We start from the raw sequence: 27,530 nt of genomic DNA on the forward strand, positions 1-27,530 counted from the left end.
AAGAAAGTAGTACTTACCATGGGTATAGAGTGGAAGGTTCTTTCCACTGTTTGTGGTGCCACAGAGCCTTGCCTAAGTAGCAGCTCAACAAGAACAAGGAAGAAAGGGACAGTGTTCCAGGTGGAGGGAAGGACAAACAAAAATTGCCAGTTTTTCCTTGCCAGACTTAGGTGAAGGTATGGCAGGACAGGAAGAAGCCCAAGGTAGTGAGACACACCTGAACATCACTGTATGTCTAGACCTGGCTATGGAGGAGATGCTTATGTACGGGAGCAGCTTGAATGGCCTATGAAATGCTTGGGCAGATTAGGCAGTACAAGACTGAAGGGGCTTAAAGAGAAAAATGACTCAAGTTCAGGAAATGTGTTCGAGGTGTAGTTAACCAGAGGTTTAAGTCTATATACAATTAGATACAGATCTTGTTTTATGAGGACCTAGCTAAAATATATTATTCACAGGGACTCTAAAGGCCAGGAGAGTTAGACGTATGCACCAGGCTAAGTGCTCAGAGACACATGTGCAGGAACAGCGGTGACAGTCCTTACGTAAGTGGCTAAGACTATCAAACACCATCAACTGTCTAGAGTGAGCTGATTCCATTTGATGTGGGTCACACAAATCTGTAACAGGGATAGTGGAGGAAAAGGCTTAATTTGCAAATCGAATACAGTAGAAGAGGTAGAGGTGGGACAGGTGATTCTTTGAGAATCCAGGTAGGAATCAGCCAAAGAAGGGGTTCTAGTTCTAGTTCTCATAAAAACCGGCGAGGCTTGGTATGTTTAGGCCCTACAAAGTGAAAACTGTCTTACCACACTGTCCTGGCAATCACATTTCTAAATATTTATGTAACTAATGTGAAAAGCTATGTGGACAAAGCCTACATGTGACTCTTCACAGCAGTTTGATTCATAACTGCCAAGATCTAGAAGTAACAAAGGAATCCTTCAACAGGTGACGAGCTAAGCAGATTGCAGCCTATGCAGGAGGCACTCAGTACTCACTGTACATCAGTTGTGTATCAAACGCCAACCTCAGAACTCTGAGGAAAAAATGTTTACAAACTACTGTTTGCAGTTATTTTGTTACAATCTGAACAGACTAGAATACATCATTCACTGAATCCTAATATTTCCATTTTCAGATGAGGTAACTGGTCACAGTGAGCAGGTCTGAACCCTCCAGTTTGAGTTCAACAAAGCAAGCTGTCCAAGTGACCAACACTCTCATGCCCTCTAACACTAGTCTGTTCTGGATTCCAAACACCAAGTTGACTAGGTTCATCATTGTTCAGCATAAGGAAGATAAATCCTTACTAATCCATTTCCTGCATCTTTCAGGATTTGTCACCTGAAATTCTAGGTGTCATTCACATCTTAATAGCTAGCCAAAGGACTTGTACCAAGGCAAAGATGGATTCTTCACAGAGCTGAAGTCCCAGCCTGATGGGAAAATTGCAAGCACATGCCCCTGACCTGCTGTGCAGGACAAGCAGGAAGGCTAATGTCTTAGTTTGTTTCTTCATTGCTGTGACAAAATACTCTGACCAATACCAACTTGGGGAGGAAAGGGTTTATTTATCTTACATCTCCCAGGTCACAGTTCATCAGGGAGCCCAAGGTAGGAAACTCAGGGCAGGAACCGGAGCACAGGCCATGGAGTAACACTGCTTACTGGCTTACTCCCCTGGCCCCTGCTCAGCCTGCTTTTTTATACAACACAGGCCCACCTGCCCATGGGTGGCACCACCCACAGTGGGCTGGGCCCTCCCACATCACTCATCAAGAAGATGCCCCTCAGACATGGCAACAGGCCAGTCCAATGAAGGCAATTCCCCAACTGAGACTCCCTCAACCCAAGTGTGTCAAGTTGACACTAAAGCTATCCAGTACAGACAGTCTCTCTTAGGGAGGAGACTGAAGGGAAATCCCACACACTCAGGAAGTTCCCAAAAGATCACAGATGCGCGGTCAAGAATGACAAACATCAGAGCCAGTGAAATGGCTCCATGGGTCAAAGCAGTTGCTACCAAGACTGATCACCTAATTTTGATCCTTGGAACCCATATGGTGGAAGGGAGAACCAACTCCCACAAGTTGTCCTCTGACTACTACAGTCCTGCTGTGGCACATGCACAGCCCCTCACTGTCTCGCCCACTACAAACTAATGTAAATCAAAAGGAATGACGTATGAATGCCATACTAAACCTCAGTAGTTATATTCTTTTAACTTGGCTTAGGTTTATAAGCAATCTTAAAAACACCCAAACCAATTCACACACACATGAGTGCGCACGCGCGCACACACACAAAGCCCTACAAAAACAAGACAGCAAAGAATGTACTAAATGATAAATGTAGTTAGGGATCACATAAAATAACAAACTGGGGGAAGGATCACGAAGTTATGCCACGTTAATAAAAATCACAGTATGAATCTTCTGCATTTCCCTAGCTGCTCGTGAGAATGCCAGGAAAAGCCACTTAATACAAATGATGTTATAAGGCACAACAAAATACTGCAAGTGGCCAGGCCTGATGGTACATACCTTTAATCGCGAGTCAGAGGCAGGTGGATGGAGCGATGGAGCTCTTTGAGTTTGAGGCTAGCCTGGTCTACATGGTGAGTTTCAGGCCCATGATACAGTGTGACCCTGTCTCAAAAGACAAACAAAACAGTGCAAGCATTCAAGACTAGAACTTGTGCCTTATGCACATCAGAGATTCTACAGTTAGCCATTGTAATATTCAGCAGTTTGATTCCAGTTTGTAAAGCTGGTTTTGATTGTCCTAGAAAATGTTCCAATTATAGACTTTATTCTTTAGTCCAAACTTAAATGTATAGTTTCATCACAAAACTCTTTTAAAAAAATATTAATTTTTGTGTGTATGAGTGTATTGCCTGCATGTATATAAGTGCACCTGTGTTGTACAATGCCCACAGAAGACAGAAGAGAGCATCAGATCCCCTGGAACTGGAATTACAGATGGTTGTTAGCAATGTGGGTGCTAAGAATCAAACCTGGGTCCTCTGCAAAGGCAGTCAGTGCCCTCAACCACTGAGCACCTTTCCAGCCCACAAAACTCGTCTTAATTCAATTGTATTATTTCATGTTTGTGAGTTAATGCGTGTACTTGTATATGCAGGACTGAATATGAGTAGGTGTGGAGGCCAGAGGCCAACATCAGTTTTTTTCTCAAATCCTCTCCATCTTGTTTTTGGTCTCTCAGTGAACCTGGAGCTCACTAATTTGGCTATACTGGTTGGCCAGCAAGTACCAGGGATCCTCCTGTCTCTGCCTCCCCCAAGCTTGGATTAGAGGCATGCACCACTGCATCTAGCTTTGTATTTGGGTTATGGGTATCTTAGCAAGCACTTTAATGATGAAACCATCTCCCCAGCCCTTAATTCATTTTTATTCAATAAAGTGACACTCAACAACATAAAATCTATTCAAGTAAAAACACAAGAAAATCTTCTGAAGAAAAGTATTCCATATGTCTCTAAACCAAGTCCACAGACACAAAGAACCTGTGAGCTCTTTTCGCCCAGGTCGTAACTTGAAGACAGAACACAGGCTCGTGTCCTTCAGTTTTTACTTCAGTGATGTCACCTGCAAGTTTTGGGAAATCAAGACGCAACACTGGCCCGAGCACTTTCTTGAAGTACCTCTTCCTCGGGCAATGAACCCAAGTACTAACTTTTTTGTTTCTTTTCCGTAGTCCAGCTAATGTTTTAAGCAACCCATACCACTGTGCTTCAAAGATATAATTTCCCACAATTCCAGAACTAAATAGCTAACATGGTTTAACTTTATGAATTTTTAAATTATATACAATAGAACATTTGTAAACTTTGCCAGTATAAGCATGACTCCGAGAAAATGGCACTTTTCAAAACCCAACTGGGCATGTTTACAATGTACCCGTGAGGCTTTGAGTTAACAACCCTTATAATCTACTCTGAAGACCGTGTTCGAATGTCCAAAAAGCAACGCTGGACTCATGATTTCTATATTCACACCACATAAATCCATCACAAAGCCTGATTTGTCTTAACGACAAATGACTCATTAACAGGCCCTAGTAGGACCACAACTCCTCGGTCTTATTTCAGGCTGTTAAAATTTTCAGGACTAGACTCACTAGGAACTTCTCTATTAGAGAAAGCAGGCATTTTCCCCTCTGGCATACTGCCAAATTGCTATTTTATTATTGGATTTTATGAAGCTACAGCTTAGTAACTTGTAGGCTTTATTAAATGAAAAAAGAAAAAGGGTAATTTAGTACAAACTCCACATTCCAAACCTTCCTGGATACTTTTAGTGCAAAAAACATTGCATTACTGAAACCTGTGAAATGCCAGCGAAAAATACCGTCAACTCAGAAGCAGGAGTAAGGAGACAACCAGAGAGGCACACTGATTTTTTTTTTGAAGGATTTTTATACTATATTAAAAAAACCCCACAAAATAAAAAAGGGATCCATCAACATATATCTTAGAAGTCCATCCAAGGGTCTCAGTGTCCAACAGCCGTGGAGGCTGAGGTCTGTTTCATCGCTCAGTCTGCAGCTCATTAAGGATCACTGGAGATGACTAGATCTTAAAAATCAAACTTGTTCCGCCAGATCCAACACCCTGAATTTATCCAAATTGTAGAAACATGCTTTAACCACCCGTCCACCAAAATACCTCCCATTCAGATCAACAACAGCTAAAAGGCAAACAAAAAGACAATCAGTTAATACCGGATTTTGTAAGATATTACATGTATTAAGCAACAACTTAAACATTTTTAAAGTCTTTAAGTTAGCAGTACAGATTACCTTTAATTGCTGATTCCACTCTCTCGAATTCTAAAAATATCCGTACTGCTTCATCATCAGGGGCACCAGGAATCTAGAAATGAAATAAAAGTATGAGTAATGTTATCATTTGAGATCTAACTTGTGTCAGTGTAAATATTCTAATTATAATCCTACATAAGACAAGGAATAGTCAATCATCAAGGACATACATATAATTTTTCATATCAAAAACATAATGCTTTCTGATGGGCACTGTGCTAGGGGCTGGGAACACACAGTGCAAGCTAAGCAATGCAGCCTGACTTTCTGGAGGAAGTTGTCTGTATCAGCTAGCACGCAATCAAGTAACAATGCAGTCAGCAAACAACACTACGATGAAGCAGCAGCAGTGAAGGCAGAAACTCAGATCCAGAGACTGCTGCCCAGTTGCCTTTTGACATCTTGAGTAGCTTTAGCTTTCTAAGAGATCCGTAGTATGGCTCCACTCGCTGTATGTAAGCAAAACTCCAATAACCCCCTGCAGAGCCCTTGCTCTCTTCTGTCACCCCAATCTCTACACCCTTTCCCCACTGCTCCCCACATATCCAGCAGCTCAAAGCTGATACTGTTTATGTTTAAAACTAATACACAGTGAGAAGAATAACCAGTATTTGTCACCTCCTGCAGTAAGACAATGTTAGTGTAATACCAGCTCTACTTGTAGAGAATGATTTATAGTGAGCCACTTACAATTTTGTAAGAGAAGCTTCCTACCTCAAATATCACACACTTTCCAACTTTGCCGTACTTTTCACACTCTTCCTTGGTTTCAACTTCCAAGTCTTCATCTACCTCTCCTGCACCCACCATGTTCTATAATCAAAATGAAAAATGAAGTACCAAGCATAACTTATAAATATGTAAGAGCTTTATGAGTAACGTTCTTTCACAATGGCTATGGTGGTTTGAATGAGAAAGGTCCCCCACAAGATCCTGGCTGATGTTCCTATATCACTGTTTGGGGAGGTTTAGGAGGTTGGAGCCTTGCTAGCAGAAATGCATCACTGAGTTTATAGCCTTGCCCCATTCCAGTTTGCTCTCTTCTTTGTGTTTGAAGTTGTGATCAGTTAGTGTCCTGCTCCAGCTGCCTCTGCCATGTCTCCTGTACCATTAACTCTCCCTATGGAACCATAAGCCAAAATAAACTCTTCCCTAAGTCACTTCTGTTCACAGTGTTTTACTGCAGCCAACAGAAAAGTAACTAATACACCTCCCTTCTGTTGAGTTCCTCTCGCAAGCCCCTTGCCTTTAGGAACTCCCCAAATGCCACATCGCTTGAGGTAGTGCTACTTGTTTTCCTGATGGTCCCTTGGCCTCCATGGAAGCTCTATACCCAGAAGGTGGCCCACTAGTGCACTGAGCAGCTGAGGCCCTGACATCTGCAGGGTGCAGTGTCCATGACAGTTCACCCAAGGTCTGTGTGTTTGGCACTTATGACAGCAGTGCCCTGGGGACCCCTCGTCCTTCCCCTGCAGTGATATAGAGATAAGTATGGTATTTTATCACAGCAGCAGAAAAGTAACTAATACAATGCAAATGCTCCCCATACCCCCTATTCTAGGCCCGTGCAAAACTAGGCAAGTGCTCTAACTGAGCCACATCCCAGACAAAGCAAGGGCTCTTGATGTCAAAAAATGCAATGGAAAAATTTGTCCCAGAAGTACTCCAAAGCTAGCATTCTTATAAACATACATGAAGCTTTAAAAGACAAAACCATCTATTGAGCAATAAAACATAAAAGTTCTAGAAATGTATGTCTTCAATTATTTACTCACTGCAGTCTCAACACACTTAGCAGAGAAAATACATTTTAGTGAAAAGATAAAAGCCTTCCCACCAGATTTCATGCATTCTGTCATGTATGTTAAAGGCTAGTGAGTCAAGTTTGTGTCCTCAAATGTCCCTCTGTGTGAGTCTATCCACTGGAGTCTGGTCAATCTATCTAGTGTCACTCCCTTAAAGAAGACCAGCTCTCCCTCACCCAGCAGTGATCAGTTGCCAATAACTCCTCAGCTAAGGCTGGGCTTCCTACCCACCTCCACCCTTCTATGCTGGGGTTTTGACTGGTTTAAGATTTCATGGGTCTTGTGCATGCTGTCACCATTGCTGTAAGTTCAAACGAGCAAGTTCCCAGAAGCCTGAAAAACCTTTGTTTCCCTGTGGTCATTCATCACCCTGGCTCTGAGAGCCCCCCATCCCCCTTCTGAAATGGTCCCTGAGCCCTGCTGGGTGGCAGAGGTTTAATAAAGGAGTCCTATCCAGGGACACGCACTCTGCAGTCTCTTATTCTCTACATTTTGGCCAGCCATGGCTGTCTGTGTTAATTACCATCTGTTGCATAAGGAGCTTTGCTAGTGAGAGTTGACTCTTAGGGTATCCGTGGGGTTTTATGAACGCATGTGAGGAAAAGCAGGATGGGTGACATAGAAATCAAGGCGGATGGACAAGTTTCTTTGCTTCTTACCCGCAGCAAGACCACTTTAGTAGGACACTTAAGTATTTCAGTTAAGGGATTTGAATCCGACTTCTTGGATGCATCTGTATCAAAACATATCATTAGACACTGTGATAGTTTGAATTGTTAACTTGACACAATCTAGAGTTACCTGGGAGAAGAGCCTCTGGGAATGTCTGTGAGGGATTGTCTTAACCACATTAATTGCAGTGGAGGACCCAAATTCCCTGGGCATGGGGTCCTAGACTGTACCAGAGTGGAGAAACTGAACTAAGAACTAGCACACATGTGGCATTCACTCTCCCTGCTCAACATCAAGTTCCTGTCATCCTGACTTTCCCAAGATAATGGACTATAATCTGAGATCAAGAGCCAAATAAGCCCTTTTTCCCTTAAGTTGCTTTGTCAGGGCATTTTATCACAGCAACAGGAAAAGAAACTCAGAAATGGTATGGAACTGAGTCCCATTATGATGGCTAATTAGAATAACAATCCATCATTTGTGTCCTACAGCCATTTATAAGCACCTATGCAATCAGTCCCTGCAATAAAAAACATTTTACTTTGATACATGCTTTTATAATACTTTCTCGAAGTTTCTGGCTTTTACTATTACTGCCATCTTTTGCTCATTTTAATTCCTTCTTTCGACAGAGTTACATTACACTCTTACTGGTGAGTCGTACCTTGGAGCACCCAGTCCAGTGTAATAAACAGTAAATAACCTAGCTACTAGCTGACTAATTTTAGATAATGTCACGAATTGGGAATACTATTTTTGGCAGCTGACTGGCTGCTGCCAGAAGAATTTTTAATTTTAGAAAAGGGAAATTCAGTTAGTTGACTTAAAATTAACTCATTTTTTTCTGCTTAGAACAGATTATAAAAATCACATGAAAATAAAACAGCAACTAGACACCATCTACCAGCGGACCATAGAGCAACATTAGAGCTCCGCGAAAGAACGATCTGTAAGTAAAGCTAGAAACCACATCTATAATCAAAGGGCAGACAGAAAGTAGGCTGGGCATGGTGGCACTCATTGCAGGGGAGGTATCTCTGTGAGTTCAAGGCCAGCCTGGTCTAGTGAGTTCCAAGTTAGCTACGGCTGCATAGTGAGATCTTGTCTCACAGAAGTACAGAAGACCCACTGAAGATGTGAACCAAGCAGATGTAATCACTAACACAAAGCACATGGCTCTGTCCTGCTACTATAAAAACAAGAAAATTAATCTATCAGGTTATCAAGATCCTTTGCCTAAGCAAAGTAGCTAGGCAAATATTTTCCTCAGGACTGTTTTTGTTTTTTGTTTTTTTCCTGCCCAATCCTCTCACTGTTTCACTCCCACAGGAATATTTCATCTTTCTGTCTCAATTCTAAAACAATAAAGATGAGCCTCAGGTTTCTGGTTTCATAAGACAGAAGTGGAAAATCACATAACCAGGAACCACTGTACTGCTGAGAACTTACCCTGAGACTCGCCCTTCTCTGTGGCATCACCCACGATGATCTTGCCGCCCCGCTTGCTAGTCTTCTCCACCGAAAGTGCCGTACTCAGCCCCTGCTCATGCTTCCCCAGGCCCTGGCCTTCCCGGAAGCCGTACTTCTGCATAATCTTATGTGCTACTGTGCCACTAGGACAAAGGAAAAGGATCCGTCGAGTTGATGTCACTCCACAGAACACACTGGATTTTACACCACAGCAAAACTCCTTTTGGCCAGAAGCAATTCAGATTCACATGGGCTTCAATGACACCACATAATTAGCAGTGGTCTCTAGATGGAAGCAGTGAGGAGGCCCAGGATGAAAGAAATACAAAATGCTAATGACTACAAATCAAGATGGCCTGAGCTTACCTTGGAGGGGAATGCAACTCCTCTGCTGCCATCTTTCTAGCAGAAGGAAGCACCGCATGTGTGCTTAGGACCAGTTAGACAGTAGCCTGTCAAAAACTAAGTGTGAAGTTTCTAATAACGAAGGTGACTGTATTTTTCTAAATGGGAAAGCTGAACATCCAATGAAGGAACCTCAGAGATCATCTACATAACAGATGGGATATTAAAAACCAGACCAGGATTAGATGGCTAGCTTAAGGTTAGACCTAAGCAAGAACCACATTTAAGAGTCTCGCTACAGGTGTTAGGGCAATTAGAGTAAGAACCACAGCTCCTGAGTCTTAGTCCACTGCTTTCTATAAGATGGCATTAGTTTTCTCCTCCTTCTTTGAGAGGTGTCCAGTGGATCTCAAGGGTGCCCCCAAGTGATGACTCACGAAACCTTCCACTAGAACTGCGCGTAGTATTTCATTTTCTGTAAATTCCTTTAATTTTGTTTTTGAACATGCTATTGCAGGTCAAAACAAGTAAACAACTAAAAATGGTTAAATTATATCATACTGCATCTTTCTTAACCACAAGTTAAAAATCCAATCCCATTTAAAAGAAAATCAAACAAAATGTCAATTTTACGATAAGCAGGAGGGACAGAAGCACCACCCCCAACCCTCCTGCACTCTGGGGCAGTGAGGCGGGATCAGAGCACTCTGGCAGCTGCAAGGCTAGGGGCAGTGGGGCAGCAGAAGCAGAGTGCAGTATGCTACTGCAGTCGTCACTTGTGGTTATGAGCACCTGAAAGGAGGCCAATGTGACTCGAGGACTGAAGCTCATATTTTCATTATTTGAAAAGTCCTCCTGCTGTGCACGAAGCCCAGCCATCGACTGCAGCTTACAATGGTCTCTTCCCAGAGGGCTCTGAGAACCAAGGCAGTTACCCGCAGGTGCAGCAGTTTAGTAGGGTGGCCACACTGGCTGTCTCACTGGCAGTGTGTTTACTGCAGACGGCATCTTGTTTTACAGCACAGAACAGAGAAATTAGGGTGATGCCATTTCAGCATCACAGTAAGCTACAACACAGTGTACATACCTGCAGTCCTAACTCTGCACTCCAGGGCTGAGGCAGGTGGCAGGGAGACAGTGAGTTTAAGTTTAAGGCCAGTCTGTGCTCTTACAAGGAGACCCTATCTCAGAACAAAGAGAATCAAGTCTTACCTGAATATCAACCTTAAAATCTATTTTGTATACTCTGGCAAACAAATGTCTAATTATAGTTAGAATGATAAGAGGTCTTTTAAAATTTATGTTCTGAGGGAAAGTGGCTAGAGGCCAAGGCCAGGGCTGATATAAGTAGACAAGCATTCCACCGCTGACCTATAACCCCAGTCAAAACAGTTTCTTAAAACCAAACCACAACCATAAAGCAAATGATCTAAGTCATTAGGAAAAAAACCATGTCCCTCAACCTTTGAAGATAACCTAAATCAGCTCTAACCCACACGACCCATTCTATTTGCAAATGTTGTGGGAAAAAAAGTGTAATCAATTATCAGAAATTATCCCTATCTAGAGATAGTGTGCAACAGCTAAATCAGCCAAGACTTGCACTAGAAGACTGTTTCGTGCAAAACCTCAGTGGGTATGATTTGAACACTAATCCGCAGAGCACATGACCAAACACACCCAGTGTCTCCTTAGAAACCAAGCGTGTTCATTTTCAAATGAGTTCCATCTACTCAAAATGCAGTAAAAACGCCACACAGTTTCTCAGAGTCTACCTGTGCAGCCCAGGTTGTCTTAGATGCAACAATCTTCCTGCCTGTACCTCCAAAGTGCTGGGATTACAGGGGTATGCCACCATCCCCAGAATCTCAAGCCATTTTTATCTTTTTCTTAGCTAGGTTGAATACTTCAATCATTACCCCATGTTAGCAAGGAAGGAGTTGCTGGGCCCAGTTGGAGATCTTGGTCTATCAGGTTCCTCATATACCGGAGGAGGAATAGCAGCTTTGGAAGACTGTGATCGAGGTCTGGAGTCCTCTTCATATGGAAAATCTCGGGGTACTGTTGGAGAAGAATAAAGAAGTTTACCCAAACACTATAAAAAACACTGGAAACATTACTAGTACCAACTATATACTTTCACTGATTTTACTGTATTCAGGGTATTTTTTTTCTTAGACAAGAGGATTTAGTTAGCATTCAAAATAATGGGTTGCATAATTCACACATATTGCTTCTCCTGGCAGCCCTCCCATTCCTCTAATCTACATTTCTGGTTTACCAAAAATTCCCCCACTTCTACACAGCCTTTTGGGATCACAGATGGGAGACCTTCTTCTGATGGACTCCACCTCTGCTGCTTATGTCCTCAATCGTCCTTTCTGAGGCCTCACTGATATGCTGCTGACCTGCTACAGCACTCACTTAAAACCACAACTCTTGCTTGAGTCTCAAAGATTTTCTGCATGTTCCAAGGAGATTCAATGTAACGCTCATGAGTCCCATGCATCTGTGCACCTACCCTAAGACTCTAACTTACTCCTCACCAGCCTCGCAGACCACAAAGGTCTTTGAGGTCAGGACTGTATGTAATACTTTCCAACCCACTACACACTAATCTACACACAGAATCACTAGGAAGTGTTACAGCTGTCAGACACCCAGCCCTCCACTCTCAGAAACTGGTTTTAATTAGAGTTTACTGCTTCTAAGGGTTTTGTTGTTTGTCTTTAACCCAAAAAATACTTAACAATATTTTTAAGTTATCTTCTTTTAAAAGATAATAGTATAATGCATATTAAAGAATATTACAGATGGCCAGATTTTTTTTTTAATTTATTATTTTTATGTGTATGAATGTTTTGCCTGCATGTGTATAAGTGCACTCATGTTGTACAATGCCCATGGAAGTCAGAAGAGGGCATCAGATCCCCTGGAACTGGGTTTATGGACCATTGTTAGTTGTCACATTGGTGCTGGGAATCGAACCCAGGTCCTCTGCAAGAATAGCTAGTGCACAGTGCTCTTAGCCACTGAGCCATCTCTCCAGTCCATAGATTTCTTTTTAATGACAGGTTAGGTTTAGCTCAGCCCAAAGCCTAGGGAAAGCTCAACCCCAACCTCCAGATTCTAGAAGCACTGGCAGAAGCAGCAGCAGTGGGTGGGTGTGTTATGACACCAAGATACTTAAGCAAACACTCTGAAAGAAATAAATGGGCAAGACATTGCCCCTTGAGAAAGGCTATACATCTGTGAGTTAAACTGTTATGTCTTTCTGCCTTCTTCCTCTAGGCTCCCACTTCTTGGAATAAGCATGAGTCACCAGGCCCAAGTTTACTACAGTTTTTATTAACTCCAAATGTAACTAACACAAACATGTGATCTTTGGGAGAAAAAAAAAATTGCTTTAAGAATACACACACAAAAAAAAAGATTATCCCACCACATAAATCTACACACATTAAAACCTGACATTAAAAGGTGCCAAGTGTAGTGTGACTGTGGCTTGAGCAGTGAGAACCAAATAAAAGACTCAAGCTTAAACTCCCCACTGTAGGGTTAAGAGCCTGCATCAGAATAGAAGAAAGATGTACATACATTCCTTGTCTTTCTCTACAAGAGAAGTAGGTGGCGCGATGGCAGCTCCTCCCATACCTGCAAAACACAAAGACTGTGATTAAAGGATGCCTGTCTCCAAGGACTGACGCATGGCACCGTGTCCATTTGCTGTATTAGCCACCCCTGTCTCCAAAGGAAAAAAAAAGATCTGCCACCCTGGCAACATCCAAGCAATTACGTTTCTAAAGCTAGGATAAAAAATGTAGAAAATTAGGGCCTTATGAGTCCCACTCTTTTGAGCAGCTATTGACAGCTGATGACCACTGACTGGGGAAAGGAGTCAGTTTCTGAAGGATGTGGCCCCTGGTAGGTTGACCACACTCCAGTGGATGGCCCCACACCCATAAGTGTAAGTGTACATACATACATACAAATGCAGCACAAATTGGACGCAGTAGGATACTGAAAAGAGGATACTTAAGTTTTGAGGGGTAGATAGGCCTTGTGGGGGGAGAGGACTGGGTGAATGTGATCAAGATACACAGTATGAAATTCTCAAAGGATAGAAATAGAATTTCTAAATGTAGAAATTTAATACCCAAACAAAACCATTTTCTCAAAAAGGCACTTAAGAGCCATAGAATGTAGTTCTCAAGTATGTAGTTATCAGCACAAACCTATAAACCCAGAGAATCAGCGTATGAGCCCGCACATGCATATTCAGGCCTTCACCTGTGCTTAATCTTTAAAAGCTCAAATAGCTTCTGGTTTCCAGTTGAGAAAATGCCCAGAGAATGAATCTACAGAAATGGAATAAGCCCAGCTGCCTATGATACCAGTGCCATCCCCCACACCAGGTATGCCCCTTTGCCAGGCTGCAAACCACTGACACTAACACCTCTTTGCATCAGGGTCCTGGCTCCTGAAGAACCTGTTATGCTGTGTCACTGCTTCTGATCATGTCTGCTGGCAGAGAACGAGGATACCGGGCCTTCCTATCAGCTGGCTGACAACTAGAATGTGCACAGGGACTGAAAGGAATTCTTCCTTAGGTATGAGGCCTAACGTACATCACTGTGTACCTGGCCCGGCCCATGGCAGTACTAGCAAGCTGGGAGGTGGAGGCAAGAGGGCTGTGAGCTCCAAGCCCACGCACAGAGATCCGATCTCGGTGTCCTCCCACTCAGTGTAATGTGGCTTAATCACCAGTGAAGTAAAAAATAATAAAATATCAATTAAAGCTGCCTCGGTGACCATGCTGTACTAGCCTACAAAGTTTCACAAAAGACATTAATGCTAGTAGAAATATATTGGGATTAATAGACTGGGAGACACAGGTTAACAGGAAATAGGAACCTAAAGAAATACAACCTTCTTAAATTCCTGGGGACATTTTAAAAATCTGTTTTGTTTGGTTGACACAGGGTCTTGCATACTGTGTAGCTCAGATTGGCCCTGAACTTGTGATTCTCCTGTCTCCTCCTAAGCGCTGACATTATAGATAGACATGCTCCACTGTGCTCAACTGATAAAAGTGTAATTTATAAACCATGCATAGTAAGAGATTAACAACAATAATTAGCAACTGTAACAATGTACTCTAATAAAACTATGTGAATGTGGCCCCTCAGAATATTTTACTGCACTATAAACCATATTTTCAGACCTCAGTTGACAATGTGCACTGAGATACAGTGAGACTACTATACACATCAGATATAATGCTGCTGTTTTCCTATTAGCTACAAGTTCAAATACAAAGCCTACCATTGGGTGTACAGTTCCTGCTACTGTTTAAAGAGTAAAATGTTCTCAATATACAGAAAGCACACCTTACAAAAAAAAAAAAAAAAAAGAGCAATTTACGGGCTGGAAGATAACACGAATATTTAACTTATAAATGATGGTTAAAATGGCTGTTGATAAAGGGTATCAAATGTGCAGCCTACTACCTGACATGCAGATTGCAGTCAATAAATATTATTATTCTAAATAAGAAAAACAATTGAGTTGTGGCGATATATGCCTATAATCTTAGCACTCAGAGGAGTCTGAGGGCAGGTGGTTGGTCCAGAGTTTAAGGCAAGTCTGTGTTATACAGTGTATCAGGTCAGTCAGGGCTATATGTAATTAGAAGGTCTCAAACAACACTATCACCACCAAATAAACAAACAAAAAGGAACAAAACACCAATACAAAATCATTCAATTCACATATACATTTATACACTAAGAATTTACAATCATAAACTTGCTCTTTTCCACTCAAAAGTTATTTCTAATATTTAAAGTATGCCCTATAATAGGTTTGAGTCTATAGCTGACAAGACCACTCGTCATAAAACTGAACTACATGTCTAGAAATATGCCAGGATTTATGACACATTAATCCCAGGGCTTGTTAAGGACACTATATTAGAATGAGGGTTTCAGGATTTCATGGATAAGTGGACTTGTGACACCCAGAATGTCCTGTGACTCATGTGTCTCACACTTAAAATGGAAGGAAACAGAACCTGCCCACAGTTGTGAAGAGCCTCTACCTAGTAGACACAGAAGATTCAAATTCCTCACTGAAATCTCAACCTGACAACCTGAAATCTCAACCTGACAACCTGAAATCTCAACCTGACAACCTGAAATCTCAACCTGACAACCAAGCTAGTCAACAAAAATCTCACAACACCAAAAACCTAAAATAAGAATTATTCTTTCGATTGCTGCTAGCTACTGCTAGTAACTGCTAAGAATTTATTTCAAATACAACACAACTCTGCTCAGAAAACTGAGATAGAAGGGACATTACAAAGGCCCTGGTGCAGACTCCGCCCTCCCACGCAGCAGGGGAAACAACACACAGAGCATAGCAGACTCTCAAATCCACTGAGTAACGATGTGCTCTGGATGGCGTCTTCCCTCTCTCATCCAGTGAGGACCACAAATGTCCTGGGCTAGAGACAGGCAAAGATGACTGGGCCTCATGCAAGAACAGAGCTTATGCTGTTTTCAAAGTACACAGCAGATGTCATAAAGCGTTTATGAAGTTCAGAGTGGAACGCCTGTGACAATAGTTAAGACCGGAAGCTGCTGTGCGAATGTGGACTTATCCAGCTCAGTGTCAATGAGCTATGTGTAAAATGCAATAAAAAGCAGGCGGTGCTGGCCAGAGCGGCCTCCTGCCCAAAGCGGCCTGCTGCCCAAAGCAGTCTTACTTCTTTTCCTCCGCTCTCGCTCGTAATCTTCATCTTCATCAGAATCTGGGTCTGGTCGCCTTGAAAACCCACTAGCTTCATGCCTGTCTTTACGCCTCCTGTAGGAACAAAGAAATGAATGCTCATCACAGACCAAGCAGTTTAGAACATGAAGCTTAAATGCTATTGTGACTTTCTCTTGGCAAAAACAAAAAACAAAAAAAAAATCTGCTTTCACAATAAATTAACCTGTGCATACATGCTGGAATGTATACAAAGGAAACTTCAAAAAGACAAACTGAACAAATTTAATAGATACACGGATGTAACCCATAAAAGTTTTCTTACCATTCAACTTGATTATAAAGCACATGCGGTTTAATGACATTAGGTCTCTAGGCTATGCACTCACTCATGAAAAGATCCAATAAATGGGAAATAGCATATTCATGAACAGTGCATATTAACAAACAATATTAAAAATTTTAATACAAATAAGGGGACTGGAGAGATGGCTCAGTGTTTAAGAGTACTGGCTGCTCTTACAGAGGACCCAGCACCTACATGGTGGCTAACAACCTTCTGTAACTCCAGCTCCAGAAGATCCAACACCCTCTTCTGACCTCCGAGGCATTGCACAACACAGGTGCACTTACATACTTGCAGGCAATACACTCATATACATAAAGTAATAAATATTTTAAAAAAACAAATCCTATTACCTATCCATTTTTTAAAAATTTCAGATAGCTCGAAAAGAGTAAAGACTAGCACTGAAATATTGTGCATAGTTGTGATTCTAACAATCATAGCCTAGAAAAAAATTTTCAACATCCACTTGTCTGATGTTTTTCAGACAGGGTCTGTCATGTGGCTCTGGCTGGACTGGAATTCCCTATGTAGGCGAGGATGCCCCTCAGTTCCCCTATTCTGAGCGCTGGGATTACAAGCATGCACACCTGGCTAACATCAGTCTTACATAGCACTCTTCTAACTCACACAAAATCTACAGTTTAGGTTTTCTGAGTCTCTAATGAAACATGTTGGTGTGCTGTCAAGGGTGGGATGGAACAATGACAAATTCTCAAGAACAGTAAGATTTAGGCCTCAGCCCTTGACACACCCCGAAGTCCTTCTCTGACATGCTAAGCACGTTCCGTCAGCAAAGCCCCCCAGCCCAGGAAGCCTTACTTCTCCCTTTCTTCTATTTCCTTCTGTCGCTCCAGCTCCCGCTGCCGTTGCCGCTCTTCTCTTTGGCGTTTCACCACTTTCTCATAGTCGTTAGGAAACATAGGATCATATTCATCAGCTAAGGGAATCAGCACTTCTCCTGCAGAAAACCCACTGGGAACAGGATCCTGAGGAAGCAGAAATATCCAAGTACCATCTTCGCATCCAAGTTTATTCACAGAATTAACGTCACAGAATGAGGTAAAATAGCCTTCCAGATTATCTACTGCTCTGGAGTTTTCTAGATGAGGAAACAAATGCCCAGGAGGCCACACCTCCCCAGGAAGTGGCAGAACGGTGACAAAGCAAAGTAAGTTATTTACAGAGAAGCACTGAAAAGCTTAAAAAGACACGACAATCCAAGAACACAGTCATGTTTTAAAGTGTTTTATAAACTACCACAGCCATCATTTGAATAGTATCTATAGAAAAATAAATGTAAAAATGGATTATTTTCCAGCCCTCCCTTCATCCCTCCAGACGGGCTCAGAGCCCCAATCCAGACACAAAGTGGAGGATGACCTTGAACTCTGATCCTCCTGCTTCCGGCTCTTCCTCCCTTCGTTATAGACATGCACCACTATACCTGACTCATTTTGTTTTAAAAGTCTCTCTCTCTATTTTAATCTACAATAAAATATATACTAATACTGTTTACAAATATTAACAATTAGAAACAACTCATATAGCCTACATTAATTAAATAATCATAGGTCATCTATAAAGCAGTAATACATTGAAGCCATTAAATAAGCATAGTTTTGTACTTTTTGACAAAAGTGGACAGACACTCCATGAGGTATGAAGAAAAGCAAATTAGAGAACAGAAGGTAGAGGAGCCATACAAGAAAAACATTCCAAAATATGTAATTTTTAATTTCTGGAGGATATGATTGAAAAAATACTTTTTTTTTCCTATCTCTCATTTCTGATGTTTCTAGATGATTTTTAAATAAGTAAATGCCTTGATGGTGATAAAGTAAAAACTGAGCTGGAAATAATACTAACTAGCTTTCAACAGCCTGCTGAGGAGACCACTGGTTAAAAGTTAACACACATGTGGGCTGGAGTAATGGCTTAGTGGTTAAGAGTGCTTTATTGCTCTATCAGAGGACCAGAGTTCAGATCCCAGCACCCACCCTGGGCAATTCACAAACACCTATAACTCCAGCTCCAAGGGATCCAACAACCACTTCTGGCTTCTATAGGCGCGCGCGCGCACACACACACACACACACACACACACACACACACCCCTTAAAAATAAGAGTAGCACATATAAAATAAAATATACAAACAACAGGAGAGTGTATGAGACTACAGGGATGTGTGGGTTTACCTTCAGCCCAGCAGCTACGTGAGGTGGTGTGTCCACAATCTGTCGGTCATCTGAGGAGCCCCCTCGCTTTAGGTCAATGACTGGGGCAAGGACTGTACTTTGTTTTGTCCGCTGGCTCTAGCATCAGAAACAAGAAAAGTATAACAAAGTTCCAAATTAATTCATACTATTCACAACAGACACTTTTTTTCTGGCAGCTCTGTAACAAGCATAGGATAAAATCATAATCTTAAACTTATCCTTTAAATGTCAGCTTTTTGTTCTTGTTTCTTAATTTTGTTTTGAGGCAGGGTTTCTATAACCCAGGCTTGCCTCAAACTCCCTAAGTAGCGAAGGATGACCTAGGATTCCTGATCTTTGTCTCCACATTCCTGAGTGCGGGTATATGACAAGGCCCAGTTTATATTGTGCTGGGACTTGAACACAGGGTTTCTCGCATGCAAAGCAAGCACTCTACCAACAGAGCTGCGACCTCAACCCTTCTTTGCTCTCTTTTTTTTGGAGTCAGGGTCTTACTATGTAGCTCTGACACGAGCTATGTAGACCAGGCTGGCCTCAAACTCAGTGATTTGCCTCCCTCTGCTTCCCAAGTTGCTATTAAAGATGTGCACCACCACACATGGCTTGTCTTAAAAAAAAAAAACAAAAACAGATTTCCTCTACTTCTGAAAAATTTACAGTACATGGGACTGCTTTTATTTACATGTGACTATCGTGTGAAAAAGATCCATATTGGATCCCTTAACCATAGGTGGGCAAGCCTGAATTATACTTCATCTTGCGTGAATCCTTTTTGATGAATCACATGCTCTGACATCTGGGCAGAGATGCCTAGAGGTCAGAGCTCTCCATCTCCCACTAAGATATATAATCCTGCCCTATTTTTTACCACATTCATTTGTGTGCATGTCTGTGTATGTGGGTGGGCATTATGTGCCCCGGTCTGTGTGTGGAGCTCAGAGGGTAACTTGTAGGGATGAGTTCTCCCCCTCTACCATGTGGGTCCTGGGGACCAAACTCAGGTCATCAGTAAGCATCTTTACCCAATGAGCCATCTTACCACCCTCAAAAATGTATTTTAAATAGCTGATTTAAAAAAAAAAAGATTCTACCAAAGTTTCCAAAATGCACTTTTGGTTTAGCAATGTCTCCATTTATAACAGTTTTCCTGATACCACCACGTGGCATCAGCATCTTCTTTGTTTATTCCCCTGTGACAGTGATCTTGTAAAACACTGCTCATTTAATTCTCTTTAATAACTTCCTGGTGGTCTAGTTTGACTTCTCTTTATGAGCTGTGATTTCTAAATGCTGGTTTGATTCAGGGTAAAGCAGCTAGTCTGAGCTGGTGTGCTTCATCCCCATCACACCAGGTGGACCAACAAGCTGTCAGTGATGATCACTGGGAGCTGATGGTGACTGAGAACTTTATAGTCATAAAAGTCTACCTTTCTTATTTTGCAATTTAAATTGTACAAACTTTGATTCTTATCACCATGTAAATCTTATCTCTCTGGAATACAATAATGCTTTAAGTAAACATAGTTTGATCAGTTAATAAATAATTCACGGGGCTGAAGATGGCTCAGCAGTTAAAAGCACTGACTACTCTTGCAGAGGACCCAGGTTCGATTCCCAGCACCCACATGGTGGTTAACAACCATCTGTAGCTCCAGTTCCAGGGGATCTGATACCTTCTCTGACCTCCGAGGGGTGTACTTACACACATGCAGGTAATACTCTCAAACACATAAAATAAAAATAAATATGTAAATAAATAATTCACAGCATGAATTATCATTATTATTATGAACAGGAAGTAAGAGAATTGTGTATTTGCTCATTTCATTCAAAATGCATTTTCAAAACGCAAATACAAACAAAACTACAGCTTCATCTTTCAGATATGGGTGAAATTTTCCCTACCAAATACTTTTACAGGTTTGGGTAGTACTCTGAAGAACTCGATAAACAGCCTATGAGAAATACAGTGTAGCTTCACTTCCTTATAAGAAGAAAAACAATCACACACAGCAACCTTAAAATTGATGCTAGAAAGTTAGCAGAGATGATTTTAAAAGTAATTTTCTATTTTGACCAACTGAAACTTGAAGAGATTTGCTAAGAGCTGACATTAAAATGTCTGGATAAATAAAAGCAAGCATAAATTAAAAAGACAGGCAGACAAGAGCCTAGATTTCATATGAACATATGAATTTCTGGCTTCTTATTGGGCCCATATGAGGAATAAAGCCTCCATTAAGGATTCACGTTCTAAAACATATAGACCCTCAGAAAATAAGCAAAGTGGACAATTCCCACTCTTAAACTATTTGTGAGGAACACACTCAGTGGACTTTGGCGCTCCCACTCTGGGCCTGTCTTTACCTTCGCTTGAGTGAGGGCTGCCTTCTTCACCTGAAGCTGAGACTGCAGAAGTTTGAAGTTTTTGGACCAGCCTTCAGTTTTCGAGTCACTGGTCTCCACTCCCAGGTCGTCATACAGGGACATCTTCTTCTCGGGTTAGTGCTGCAAGGCAAGAAGAGTAGCGAGCAAAGAACGCCCAAAAGAAGGAAGCTGGAGCTGTGTGTTAAACTACAGCGTCACAGAACGTTAAAAAGGTTCAGGAGCCTGAGAACCACAAATGCAGGGTTCTTTCTAATACACAAAACTATTTAAAATGGCTTCTAGAATCAACCCACCTCCCCTCCCTCCCTCCTTCCCTCCCAAGACAGGGTCTCATGAGACCCAAGCTGGCTTTGAACTCCTGACTCCCCTACTCCATTCCTAAGTGCTAGGATGTGCCACTATTTCCAGCTCAGAATTTCTTTTCTCAATCTAAAAGACTATACGGTGTAGTAATTTATGAGTAAAATCCTTCGGTTCTAGAGGAGGTAATGAAGTAGGATGAAGGTCTACATTTGGGTTATTTGACTATTAACTATATATAGTCAAATTAAAAAATTATATTCATCTCAATGGCAAAAGAAGTAGTCTTTTGTAATTTTGTTTTGTTTCTTGAGGCAGGGTCTCCCTGTAGCCCCAGCTGGCCTGGAACTCGCCATGGAGACCAGGCTAGTCTCACTCTCACAGAGATCCACCTGTCTCTGCCTCCCAAGTGATGAAATTAAAGGCATGCGCCACCATGCCCGGCTTAGACAAAGTCTTATGAAACAGCAATTTGTAGGACAGATTGGCATCAGCAGCTATCCTTTAATAAAGAAAAAAAATTTAAGTCAGGTGTGGTGGCTCAGTTCCGTAATCCCAGAATTTGGAAGGTAGAGGCAGGAGGATCAGGAGTTCGGGGCCAGTCTGGGCTACACCAGATTATGTCGCCCCCCAAATTTTTAAAAATATTTTATTATTTTTATCACATGTGTATGAGTATGTTGCCTGTACGTTAAGTGCACCCGTGTTGTACAATGCCAGCAGAGGTCAGAGGAGGGCATTGGATTCCACTGGAACTGGAGTTATGGGTGGTTGTTAGCTGCCATGTATGTTCTGGGAATCAAATCCAGGTCCTCTGTAAGAACAGCCAGTGCTCTTAACTGCTGAGCCATTTCTCCAGCCACAGCCCCCCAAATTTTTAAATTAAATTACACATGTTCAAAGAAAATATGATAAAAATGATTTCTTAAGTTGTGGTTATTATAAACCACGACTCTGAAGGGAAGACTGTTAGATGGGTTTATCCTACTATTTCTTTATTAGCATCTGCCTATGGGACCAAGGATGGGCTCAGCTGGTGGAGTGCTTGCCTAGCATGCACAAAGCCTGGATTTGATACCCAGCACTTGGAAGGTGGAGGCAGGAAGATTATAAGTTCAAGGTCATTCTCTACTACATAGTGAGTTCTAGGTCAGCTTGAGCTACACAAGACCCTGTCTCAAACAGTTTTTTTTTTTAAGGCAAAAAGTGGTGACAGTTGAACAATGTTAAGTATACTTATCATCACAGAAGTACACACTTAATGAATGACTAAAATCTTATGTCTGTGTTACAATTATTTTACCAGCATAGACCCACCTGGAGACCAAGACAAGACCATGAGTTCCAAGACAGCCTGGGCCACAGAGCAATTTAAAAAAAAAAGGCAGCACATGGGGTGGAGACGAGGAAGTGAGCTAACTCTTCCTATGCAGGAGAGTCAATTCTGACAGATATTTCCATAAATTTTAGGGTTAAAAAAATAAAGCAGTATGTAGGATCTCTGCGCCCAACAGAGCTTTTCCATCGTAAAAATTCCGTATTTAATGACATTTTCATTGCTGAATTAATGAGGTTTGGAGAGACTACTGTGATTCCATTTCACTTCTAAATTGAGGATGGTATACTGATACGTGATTCAATGTCTCAAGCTTCAGAAATCAGTACACAGCAAAACCTAACTCTGTCCACTTCCTTTCTCCTTTGTCTATGCAAACCCTGAAAAGCACTTTAGGTATTAGAAAACTGACCAGCAATTGCTAGTTTTCTGTAACAGAGATAAAATAAAATCTCTGCACCTCAGTAAATGCAGAAGTGTCCTGGTTTTCATTAAGTTCACAGACCTGGATTTTCACAGGAAGAGTACACTTACTATCCTTGCCCACCATGGACAGCCTACGCTCATCACACCACTATAAGCGCCTCTCAATGTGCCAGCCAAAACAAGACAGGGTCTGAGCACGAATCCACCATCACAGGGCTCCTCAACGCACCTGTGGGATTTTCCCTGATTTTGTTCTATTACGTCCTTGTTTTTTTCTCATATATTTTGCTTACAAAGGCTCAGTGGACCTATATCTTTTAAAGTCTACATATTTACATTTTAGCTATTTTAAGCATTCATGAATATCCCACAGTTTGGTCACTAATCCCTCCCCCCATACACCACAACCAGTGAAAATTAGCACAAACATTAACATGACTCTGCTAAGATGGAAACAACCTAATTAATGTTCTGGTATCACTTAGATGACATAACACATTTATTTCATGAAGTCTGATGCCAGGTAATAAAATCCAACACTTTCTAATATTCAGACTTGCCACGGATGCCAGGATCAAATGTAAACACAAACAAATAACTGACTTTTATGAGCTCTATAAAGTATTTGCTAACCTATCATGTGTATATATGTGTATGGGTATTCTCAAAGATGTGAAGAGCTGAGATTATAGGTTGGCACCACCATGCCCAGCCAGCCAGCCTATTTGTTTGGGGGGGGGTATATATGTGTGTGTGCATGTGCATGTAGAGGCCAGAGATGGACATCAGTTGTCTTCTTGTTCTCAACCTTACTTTCTGAGACAGGCTCTCTTGAGAAACCCTGGAGCTCACTGATTTGGCAGGTAGTTGCCCAGCAAGCCCCAGGGATCTTCCTATCTTGGCCTCCCCAGAGCTGGGATTACAGGCACGTACCATTGCACAGGTCCTTTTTTGTGAAAACTGGGGATCTTAATTCAGGTCCTCATGCTTGCCCAGCAAGCAATTCACTGACTAAGCTATCTCCCCACCCCTAGGTAGCTCATTTTCTGGCAGTACTGCTCTTTGGTCAGTCCACCTTATGTACAGGATTTATGATGACTTTTTAAAGAATTTTTTCCTACATCTCTACCTACACCATCCTTAACAGTTTAAATTTCCAAACTGCTATTACCAAATTAGCACAGTCCGTGGCACATCAAAAACAGTTTCACTACAGCCACCTATACTTAACAAGTATACAATAGAACAGGTCTTTTCTATTACTATTCTGGAAGATTTGAAGGCTTGCCCGTTCCCTACTGGAAAAATGCCTGAAAAAGTCATGCTCAAGGACAATAGGAAATTAAAACAAATCAGGGCATCAGTGAGAAGTCAACCACTGGAACCCACACATGGAAGGAAATGACTGCCACAGGTTGTTGTCCTCTGACCGCCACATGTGCACATACACAAAATAAAGAAAATCAGGGGAAAAAAAGAAAAAATATGAAAACCAGGTAAAAACAAATTCACCTTTTTAGGAATTGCAACTCTCTCAGACATTTCAATAAAGGCTGTTTTTGACGCCAAAGAACTCCACAATCAGACTCGTTCTCCACTCCTATCTTACATCCTGTTCTTTTTGTTCATCTCACAACCTACCCTCTGTCCTAAAATGTACAACATGTAGTATACTGATTAGCAAATTCTAAAAACAAAATGCTGTCCATTTAAGTTTGTTTTTTCTTTCATTTTGCTGTTAAGTAGTTGAGCCTGGCCTTGCATGAACTTACTATGTAGCCAAGGCTAGCTTTGAACTCCTGATCCTCCCGTTTCTACCTCCCAAATACTAGGGCTACAGGCATATACAACCACACTTGACGAGACTGCACATACTCACTAAAGCTCGTTATCTCAAAATATCTTCAAATCTGGTAAAAATGGATGCACTGCATTGCACGCTTTTAAAATGCCACCCATCACTGGGAGATGGTCCTCACCTACTCTAGTCTACCCATCTGAGCATAAGCAGAATCTTTCCCAATCAACATCCTTGCCTTTATCAATAAAAACTGTCAATGGTCCTCCCTTCCTGACTTGTCAAAGGATGGACAGGATCTCTGACCTTATCTCCCCTCTAAATCCCTCCTTAAACTACTCTCTGTCTAACCTGCAGTTTCCAGGATGCTCTACGGGGCTTCACCGGTGCTACTTTCCCACTTTATCAACAGGGTAGCATTTGCCCAGCTAACAGAAACTCCTCTAAGACCAAATAACCATCAGCTCCTCTTGGAGGCTTGTGCAGACCCTATGCCATTCCAACCCAGGCCTGGGTTTTCAAGCCTGCTTCTCACGGAGACGCACCTCATTCTACCTGCAGCCCCGTGTTCTTAACACGTCGTATCCAACCAAGCAGGAGAAGCTCAAAAACTGGGGCATGGACATGAACGCTAAAACTCTTTAAAGCCAGGGCTGAAGGCTGCCTCTACCTGTCCAGGTGAGCCTCTCTGGGGGATGCTCATACTCGCAACCTTTACTTCTAGGGGCCTGGAAAAAAAACACCCCCCCCCCATTCCTGGGGCCTCAGGGAGACACGCACTCCAGGTTCCCGAGGTCTAAGTGACCCAACACCTTGGTCAGGACATAGGCCGTGAAGAGGAGAAAGGCATGTTTTATAGTCCCAAAGCGATCGCAGGAGAGAGATCTGAGTGGCCGGGTCGGGAACCGCAAGGATCAAGGCCCGCGGTGGAGACGTGAGACCCAGAACCATATCCGGGTCCGCGACCCCCGGCCGGATCCCGCGCCCCTTACCGCGCGGCCTAAAGCCGCGGCCTCGAGTCCGGCACATCCCGGGAAGGCGCACTCGCCCCGGGTGTCCGCTCTGGATCAGGCCGCTCACCCACGGTCGCCGTGGCGCCACTCACCCGGCCTTCCGAGCCGACTCTGCCCATGGGCCTCGGAGGCGGCAGCGCGGAACCCGGCCGCCCTGCGCTGAAGCCCGTAAACCCCTGGACCCCGCCGCGGTGCCAAACCTCCGCAGAGTCCGCAGGGCGCTCCGCGGCGCGGGGAGAGAGAGCGGAGGCTGCTGGGAGCGGCGCGTCTGCGCCTGCGCCTACCTCTGCACGGAAGTCTGCGCCTGCGTGAGTCTCGATTACCCAAAGCTGCACTTCTCGGGCCGCACTGCTCCCTGCTGGCGGGAGGACCGCATCGCACCTCTCCCCTGCCAGCTTCATCTTTCACCAAGAGGTGTCGCCATTGGCTCAAGGTTTGTGAATTCCGTGTGTTGAATGACCCAGATAGTGAGGTGTAGGGTTCAAGGCGGTACCGTCTAGCAGGAGAGAGATGAGGATCCTCCCAAGACCCCACTTCTCTTTCATTCACAACTAGTCCTTCATATGCGAAATGATGGAAGTAAATGTCCGTAGGCAAGATGTTTCAGAATAGCCATAGGCGTTGAAATAAGCTTCAAAACAAACGTAAACATTATAAACCCCCACAGTTTAAAATTGAGAATAACTAAAGGAAGGGAAAAGAAAACCAAGCTTCGTGTAAATGGGATTTTCACATCTTTAATTGGGTGTAAAAGTGATTTCAAGCTGATGAAATTGTAGAGGATTAGGTAGAATGCTTAGTACAAAAAACCCACCAAGATACTACAATCAACTAAAATCTGGTATACAAGAAAGTGCTCAAACAATTCTGAAATGTTGAAAATGAAAGAATGAAAAAGATATACTAGCTAATGCCAGATAAATATAAAGAAATTAGATGGCAACACCATACACAGCACAAACGTGTTAAAGTGCAATTTTATAAAGCATATAATTCATAATGAAGAAAACTAGGAAAATCTATACACCAAACAGCATAAAATCGTTACTTATAACAAATACGATAGGAATGAATAAACAGGAAGAATTGGTGCAGTCCTTGCCAGCTTAAAGGCATACACACACACACACACACACACACACACACACACACACACACACGAAGTTGAAAAGATTTTAAAATGAAATCAATGTGGCAAATCTAATATTTAAAACTCTGGGCCAGCAAGATCGGCAGCAGGTAAAGGCACTTGCTCTCAAGCCTGATGACCAGACCTCAATCCCCATGCCCCACATGGTTGAAGAAGATTACCAAGGCCAGCAAATTGTCCTCCATGCATGCACCATGGTACATGCCCACTCACACACATACACACACTTAACTAATAAATACATGTAAGTCAATAAAGCTATGTACCCTGAAACAGAGTTTACATCTTTCTAAATATCAATAAAACATTGGAAACAATTGGCCATATTTTAGGCAATGGAGAACAGGCTTAACATATCCAGGTAGACAAACCATTTGGGTATCATTATCTGATCGCAGTCAGTTGAACCAGAAATTAATGGCAAATGAAAGATGAAACATTTCCACTCCTTGGAAAATTTTAAATGCTTAGATAACATTCGGATCAAGAAGAAAAACAAAACCCAAACAGCACCATAACCATAAAAGAATGAAATGACATATCAGAACCCATAGAAACAGCGCGAAGAGGAAAATTCAGTTCTGTGTTTTTAAAATATATTTTATTTATTTATTTTTTTCATATGTGTGAGTGTATTGCCTGAA

The 27,530-nt window shown here is 42.2% G+C and overlaps 1 protein-coding gene across 1 annotated transcript; it reads right to left on the reverse strand.

The window, feature by feature from the left end:
* Nucleotides 1-3,553: 3,553 nt before the first annotated feature.
* Nucleotides 3,554-25,997, reverse strand: Rbm17 (RNA binding motif protein 17). The gene is made up of 12 exons (XM_008825140.3): nucleotides 25,829-25,997; nucleotides 20,843-20,983; nucleotides 18,455-18,571; nucleotides 17,077-17,243; nucleotides 15,907-16,004; nucleotides 12,735-12,791; nucleotides 11,057-11,198; nucleotides 8,772-8,935; nucleotides 7,310-7,383; nucleotides 5,560-5,658; nucleotides 4,825-4,897; nucleotides 3,554-4,712 (listed from the first exon to the last, which is right to left on the reverse strand). Exons 2-12 carry the CDS (start codon nucleotides 20,963-20,965, stop codon nucleotides 4,609-4,611), a joined length of 1,218 nt encoding a protein of 405 aa, XP_008823362.1. The 5' UTR covers nucleotides 20,966-20,983; nucleotides 25,829-25,997; the 3' UTR covers nucleotides 3,554-4,608.
* Nucleotides 25,998-27,530: the final 1,533 nt, after the last annotated feature.

This window comes from Nannospalax galili, unplaced genomic scaffold (assembly GCF_000622305.1).
Source record: "Nannospalax galili isolate Female #2095 unplaced genomic scaffold, S.galili_v1.0 scaffold209, whole genome shotgun sequence".
In the NCBI taxonomy this organism is placed as follows: domain Eukaryota; kingdom Metazoa; phylum Chordata; class Mammalia; order Rodentia; family Spalacidae; genus Nannospalax; species Nannospalax galili.